Source organism: Colias eurytheme, chromosome 19, assembly GCF_061535395.1.
Source record: "Colias eurytheme isolate Ceu_HAF_F1 chromosome 19, ilColEury1 Martin Lab GWU primary, whole genome shotgun sequence".
NCBI classification, from domain to species: Eukaryota; Metazoa; Arthropoda; class Insecta; order Lepidoptera; family Pieridae; genus Colias; species Colias eurytheme.
Window position 1 is genome coordinate 2,593,029 of NC_142998.1, and position 8,255 is coordinate 2,601,283.

An 8,255-nucleotide genomic window follows, 5' to 3' on the forward strand; every position below is an offset into this window, starting at 1 on the left:
TTCAACAGACAATAATATAGTAGAAGGGTATAGTGATTCAGACTATGCCACAGACACCGACTCTAGAAGATCTACTTCTGGGTATGTTTTCATAAAAAATGGTGCAGCTGTCACTTGGTCGAGTCAACGGCAACAGAGCATTGCACTGAGCACTACAGAGGCAGAATTCATGGCTGCGTGTTCGGCCACAAAAGAAGCTTTATGGATTAAAAGATTACTTTGTGATATTAGTGCGTATAATCAGGATTCAATTTGCTTAAATGTAGACAATCAAAGTGCAATTTCAGTAATTAAAAATGTAGATTTTCATAAACGGTGTAAGCACATTGATGTAAAGTATAAATTTGTAAAGGAGAAGTTTCAAGAGAATGAAATAGATTTAAGCTATATATGTACTAATGAACAGTGTGCAGATATATTTACTAAACCCCTTCCTCGAGTGAGATTTCAATATTTAAGAGATAAAATGGGTGTAAAATTAAAGATGTAATTTTTGTTTTGATATTTTTGTTTTGTTGTAATACATATTAATGTATCAGTACACTGTTACAAACTGTGTGTATGACTATGTATGTCATTTTTGATAATTTTTTTGTTTTTGATCTGTGTTTATATGTAAAGGAATATGTAAAGTAAATTGTAGTTTAGACTGAAGAAGGCTTTAATTTGGTGGGTGTGTTAAAATTTGAAATTGCAGCCTTCTTACATATACATTGTGCATTGTACTAGATCTGTGATGCATTGTCAATGTCATTATTTTATTGCTATAATCTGTGGATAACTTCCTTGTTCCTTTTGGCGTCGTCCGTGACTGTAACTGTACCTAATTGTGATTGATTTAATTAAAACAGTTTCTAATAACTCGTAAATCCGTTTTTTATTTACAACAACAATTTTGATATACCTGGTATATATACCAAGAGTTACAAGTAGGTATGTCATAAAGAAAACATTAAAAAGTACGTATTTTTAATGTATTAGATATTTATAACTCTCAAATATAACATTATATATTATTTCCTTATGAATTTGATATTATTAATTACTAACTGCTGCCTCTGACTTCACCCGCAAGTGAAAGGAACTTTGACGTGACAACGTCTTAGGGTGCACTCACACACATCAGTCACCGTCACGGCACGTCACCGGACAGGATTAAAAAAAAATATGTATCAATAGTTCTAGTATGACTCTGTTCCCACACGACAGTCGCCGGCACGAAATCTATCAGTGACGTCACCGGTCAGGCACGTCAAATAATCTTTCCAATACATGTATCATACTTTTATCCCCACTCACCCGGTGCCGTCACGTCTCAGTTCAGTCAGCGTCGTGCTACCGTCAATAATTGCTACATGTTCTCTAGCGTGACACACGTCTAATCACTGACTAACCTGATGTATGTGTTCAATGATTCAGTCAAACCGGCGACGTGACTGACGGACAAAATGACGGTGACTGGTGTTTGTGGATACGTACACAAACCGTCACCGATCAGTCATCGGTGACTTGACGGTGACTGATGTGTGTGAGTGCACCCTTATAATTCGATATAGCCGGCTGCACGCACGAAAAAACATGACTCATGCGGCATTACCTCGCTCTGAGGCGTTCCATGTAAGGCTTGAAGTGCAAGCGAGAGCGCGGAATGAGTGACAAAGAAGCACAATCGTTGTCACGTTCAACTATTGCCAGTAAACCGACTTTACAGACAACCAATTTTTTTTCTAGAGTTGCGCAGTTGTGGACTACTTACAACATCACTCTTTATAATATATCACCACAAAAATATCACCATCCAGTCGCTACCATTTTATGAGGCTTATGAAATTAAAAATATGTATAGGTAAATAAAACACATGTAACATGTACAACTATTTTTATTAGATATTAATACTAATTAATTATTTCAGGTACTTTCGTTTCCTTCTACCTACTACCATTATCGAAAGGCGAAATGTAAATTATAACAGGCTTTTAAATACTGAATTACGATAACTTTATAAACTTAACTCATAAAATTAATAATTATACGTATTGTTTTGGTATTTTACTCACTCATTGACAAGATTCTAAAAGAGGAACGTTAATGATCCCGAAAATTATTATTATTATTTTTAGCTGCATCAACATAATACTTTTCGAAGACTTCAAACGGATAAATTATGTCAAGGTTAGTATCTGCCCAGTCCACTTCAGTTCCATCAAACCAAATATACTTACCCTTCACAGACTGATCGGCATCAAGAGCTAAATATACAGGTATAATACTAGCATCATCTATAGACATATCCCCAGCTTCATTAGTCATTTTAGTCCGCACAAAACCAGGATGCATTGAATTCACTGAAATATTCTTCACAACTACTTTCTGTTGTATCCTAGTAAGAGCACAAAGAGCTACCTTTGACACTCTATATGCAAGAAGAGTGTGACAAACGAAATCCTCTTCTTTCACTGTGCCATTTTTTACGGAATCCAGGAACCATGTTACAAATGAATTGACGTCATCAACGCTTACATTTTCTTTAGTTAGTTGTTCAATCCAATACGAATTTTTTATATTCGTTATATGGCCCCAGACGCTAGACACATTTATAATTCGTCCATTTTCGTTCATAATGGGAAAGAAATATTTTTGCATTAATAGAACTCCATAGTAATTTGTATCTATAACTCTTTTTGCATCTTCATAGGTAGTTTTATGAAAGTCAGATGCAGTTAAACCCGCGTTATTAATCAGAATATCTAGTCCATTATGTTCTTTCTTGATATATTCAGCAAAGCTTTTAACACTGTCTTCATTACTTACGTCAAGTTGATGAAATTTGGGATGCAGTTTTTCTTTTTGTAAAATCTCTATAGCTTCCTTACCCCGATTGATATCTCTTGAAGTTAAGTAAACAACACCAACACCTCTTTTGCACAATTCTTTAACAGTACCGAAACCTACACCTTTGTAAGAGCCAGTTACTATAGCAATTTTATCAGCCATCTTAACTGCAGCACATTCAATATTAGATTGACAATAAAATAGTAATGTTCGTAAGCCGGAGATGATAAGAAGCATATCAGAGCTCGTGAATCAATATTATTAACGTAATTTATTTTACTGTTATCAAATGTTATACATACAACACAAATGTAACTGCACATTTTTTTGAACATGTCTGTTAGGTATGGTAAAGTAAATCAGAAGGATATTTTAAGTAATTATTTATTGTTGTGGTTTAGATGCCTGGTTCCTAATATGATAAAAAAGTAAATGACATTGCATTGATATTTTGGGGCACAAGTTCTCATTTGCATTAAATTTTCAGTCTCTCATAGACCATCTACTTTACGGATTGTTATTAGAGGAATATTGAACGAAAATATAAAATACCTGACTACAATTTTTCATAATTCTCAAACTAAAAACACTGGCACAATATTTATTTAATTCTCGTATTCTAACACGAATCGTTTAAAATCCACGCTATTTTTGTCACAGTCGGTTAAAAATATAAAATGTTGAGTTCTACATCTAAGGTTATTTAAATAACAAATCGCATCAGCTGGAGCAAAGTTTAATCGGGCGTGTTGAATGGACACAGAGTAATAAAATGTAGAGACCGATTTTAAGTGCTTTTTTTTTTTAGGTTTTAACCGTAACGTCATATGTATTATAGGAGAGACTTTGTTTATTTATTTAAGAATTTCCGACAGCGGATACAGATTACATTTGTTACATCTAATTTAAGTACATGATCTTCTGCACCTTTATTTTCTTTTCGCTTTTATTCCTATCTCTATCTATCTATTCTATCTGGTACATTATTTATATTTTAATTTTAAAAGATTTTGAAGTGAAACCTCTTTGTTTCATGGAGTAAGGCGACGATTTTGGTACATTTGTATCTTAAAGAAGTTTCACTTCTGACGCGTGTGCTCGATTCACACGCTCTTTTTTATTCCATTATTGTTGGATTTGCAATTGAGTATTGTGGTATTCAGATACTAGAAATATCTTTATTTATTTGTTAATTATTATCATTGAATGTCCTATTTGTTTATGTACAAGACATTTAATAAGTAACCAAATAATAAATATTAGATGGATGAAAACTTTTTGAATGCGTTTGTTTCAAGAAAATTGTAATGTTCATTTTCATGGAAGTTAATTTCAGTCCTAAAATTAAAGACAATTACTTTAGTAAGATGTCTTTTTTGAAACATTTCAAACTCACACTTATCTAAGTAAGTTTTATATATTAAGTTATCGTACTATTAATAATAATCGGCCAATAAATATCAATCTATTAGTAATATCACATTCTGTCAGCTATAAAAGCTGCTAAAAACCACAGTTGATAAAAAAAGATGTGAATCGTTAACATTTCAAATATTCTCTGATATTTATTATCTGTGCAATGCGCTAACTTCATATCTTACGTCAGGACATAGTTACGAACTGTACATAATATAATATTTTCTATAATCTCTTTTTATAGGAGTCTATTTTAAAATTTATTGATGGTTCCGAAAAGGGATCATATTATGTACCTACATTAAAACCGTCCCGTCGTCCTTTAATATGGATACATAGCGCAATTGTGTAGAATGGTAACGCAGGCAGGTATATGTTAAATTATATAAATCTTATATATAAAATTCTCGTGTCACAATGTTAGTCTGCATACTCCTCCGAAACGGGTGGACCGATTCTCATGAAATTTTCTGTGCATATCGGGTAAGTCTGAGAATCGGTCAACATCTATTTTTCATATGTACCACGGGCGAAGCCGGGGCGGATCGCTAGTATCAATATATTTTAAAAAAGGCTATCAGTGACTTTATTAATAAGTAGTACAATTGATGAGCTTTCCATTTGTGAAAAGCCACTCTACAAGACCAACCTATGCTGGGTTTTTCACGGGTGAAACCGCGCGGTAAGGTAGGTGATTATTTTATTTTACTTTGGCCAACCAGGTCGCCTATCGGAAATTACTTCCGACAGTCGAGAAAAGTAGTGATTTATAACTAGAAGTTCCTATCAAATAATTTAACATTATAAAGACCTGTCTAAGGATTACGAAAACAATCTACGTCGATATAAAAGCTAAAGATTCCTTATAAATTACAAAGGATACATTAAGAAATACAGGTGAAGGACAAAGTTAATATTTTATGCTATTTTTAACTCACAAGACCTTTAGTGGTGGGTCAACGAGATTCAGTTCGTACTTCTGTGGACTTCAAGCAAATTATGTTCTTATAAATTTGCAACTGTAAGAATATTTCTGGCGTCTCTTTTAGTTCAATAATTGACTTCTTAATATATTTATTATACTTATTCACTTATAAGTAAATAATTGAAAATTTAAAAGCATGACAGGCTTTTTTTTAAACCACGTAGAAAACTAAAAAACTTCCATAGCACTTCAAGCATTTCTTTTATAATTTTCAATATACAGTTGAATGTACAGTGTAATCGTTAGTATTTACTTAAAGTATAGTATTTAGTATTTACTAAAATTATCACTTATATCAACGAAGCTAAAGTTGTATGGATTTAAAAGCTCTATAAAAAAGCTCTGTACCAACATAAGCATAAAAAAGCTCTGTACCAACAGCTTAGCTAACATGTAGTATACAGATAGATTATGACCTAGATTAATACTTCACGTTAAAATTTTCGCCCCTTTCATAATAATTAAATGCGTTTAAAGTTGACCAATCGCCACTTAGCATTTAATATCCAACAATTAAAAGCAAAATGTGAAAGCGACGTCAAGGCAACAATTATTCATCAAAGCGTTTGATAATCTCGTAACGTTTGTAAACATCGCGATAAGGGCAAATTGAACAACGTAACGCTGATCCTGCCCGCAATCGAAATTAAATCCTACCAATTAAAAAATAAGGCTTAAAATATAAAATTGGCTGCTATTTCGAATCACGCGATGCCTTCCGGCAATGCCTTCTAACAATTCGTTGGGAAAGTAGATATAAATTTGTTTTGTAATCTAGCTGTAAATCCTTGCTCGAGTAATTAAAAAGGGTTGTATAGGTGAGATGGGTCTTAAGCCACTATGTAGCAGAGGTAATCCGGCAAAGCCTTGGCTATTAATAATTGCTGTCAGCGATAAAATCGGCCGTGTGTTGAGATTAAACGCTGGTCCATTCGTACTCGTATCTCCTGGTGATTAAGTATTGATTATTTTGTTATTGATGAAATGATGGAGTGATTTTGTAAGATAATGTGTCTACGGTGATGCATTTTGTATTTGTCTGACAAGCCTTGTGTGCCTATATTGTCTTTTTTTAATTCCTGTAAGCGTTTGAAGGTAGGATTATTGGTCAAACAGGTTTAAATATATTTATAATTAGAGCGTAATTATTTCATTGGACTTATAATAAAAATAAACAGATAATACAAATACGTTAACAGCTTAAATATGAAATTACATAAAATATATAAATTATACTTTATATCGTTATAATGTTAGCTATAACATGCGTAAACATTCAATTTATTACCACTTTGCTGACAATAATACTAATTTGGTTAGCAATAGTTTTTCGGAAGCAAGAACCATAAATAAATGTATAATTTATTTTACTATTACGAGCGCCGTTTTGGCTTCCCTCCAGAGCTTAGACCTGACCAATTAACTGATGACTTAAGACTATTTAACTCTAGAATACACAAAACAAAATAAAGACAAATAATTTAATTTTAATTTGAAGGAAATTGCCCGGTAATAAGTTTCCGAGAAATGCTAATGATTTAAAACTTATTAACTATTTTCTTGGTAGAGAAAATCATATTTTCCTTGTAGTTTAGTGAAGGGTTCTATTTTATAAGAACTTAAGTAGTAGCTAAAATATGAAGTGTTTTCTTGTGAGTTTTAGCAGAAAAGGCAATAATAAAGTCTGTATACAAAGTAGGAATGTGTCTTAAAACTGAAAGAGAGAAAGAAATTCGATTGCTAAGGTGACAGGAACACAAACATCATTTTTTTCTGTTCTTTAAAATATTTTTTAAAGAAGTGAAAAATTATAAATCGATCACGAGGCGGGACTGAATTCGCATCCTTTCGCGCCATTCCGGGGCGGATTTTTTCTATTCTCTAAAAATTTATATTAATAAAGCATTTGAATGCCATAAAACCAAAATATCAATTTCAAGTGAAAAATTTATGAAACTAACCGAACTATAGTTCAAATAGTAAGCTTTCTCTGTCCCTCGTCAATTATTAGTCCGGGATACATCGCCCATTTTTGCAAGTGATTACTATCAAGCTAATTTTTCGTGAGTAGCTTTATTTTGATGAGATGCCCAATAATTTCATGAACGAAACTCTCGATTGTGGTAGCTTACAGAGGTAACAAGGATAAAAATTTTTGATTTGACGGTTCTCAAATATTTATTACGCAATTTGTAGGACAATATGTCTGTTGAATTTTATATAAGTATTAAATAAGTGAAAATAAAAAAATCAGCTGGTTACTAATCATTTATGATGACTTCGTTATCGATACACATTGGAAAGGGGGACTCTTTGATCAAACCATAGATTTTGTAGGACAAATATTTTTTCGAATAATTTAGATAATTATCTTGAGATTGAACAAAAAAAAAACATTCAGTTAGTAATTAATACTTGAGAACCATCAAATCAAAATATTTTATCCTTGTTTCCTCTGGTAGCTACCACAATCGAGAGTTTTGTACATGAAATTATTGGGCATCTCATCAAAATAAAGCTACTCACGAAAAATTAGCTTGATAGTAATCACTTGCAAAAATGGGCGATGTATCCCGGACTATATGTGATAGTGTAAAAGAGTTGCTATGGTATCCTGCATTTGACGTTTATAACAGCCTTTAGGGCGGTTGCACATAAACCTGTTTTTTACGTCTTATTATTCAAGTTGATGTACTTTGTTAATCATTAAAATCGAGAAAATCAGATTATAGATAACAGAATTAAACTGCTTTAAACCAAGTTTTTGAAGTGAAACTTCTTTATCGGGGTTGGATAAAAATTTAGTGTAACATTTTTTCGTTACGCGTGACATTTTTCCGTTACGCGCCATCTTTTTCTTATCCCTACCAAGCGTGATTCGACGTATTTCTGTAAAGTTGCATATAGTAAATTATTTTTTGAAAAATAAGGTCATAGAGAAGTTTCACTTCTTACGTGTGTACACTAGTACACGCACACATTTTTTTTTAAATTTGTACAAAAATAAATGTCATATTTATA

At 32.4% G+C, this 8,255-nt stretch overlaps 1 protein-coding gene across 1 annotated transcript; it reads right to left on the bottom strand.

Annotated features, from left to right (window-relative positions):
* Window positions 1-1,916: 1,916 nt before the first annotated feature.
* Window positions 1,917-3,037, bottom strand: LOC149900034 (carbonyl reductase [NADPH] 3-like). Its single transcript, XM_090113342.1, has one exon. The coding sequence runs from the start codon at window positions 2,993-2,995 to the stop codon at window positions 2,087-2,089; it is 909 nt and encodes a 302-aa protein (XP_089969468.1). The 5' UTR covers window positions 2,996-3,037; the 3' UTR covers window positions 1,917-2,086.
* Window positions 3,038-8,255: the final 5,218 nt, after the last annotated feature.

Coding starts and splice junctions, on each gene's coding strand:
- LOC149900034 (XM_090113342.1), bottom strand. CDS start 2,995: ATGGCTGATAAAATTGCTATAGTAACTGGCTCTTACAAAGGTGTAGGT.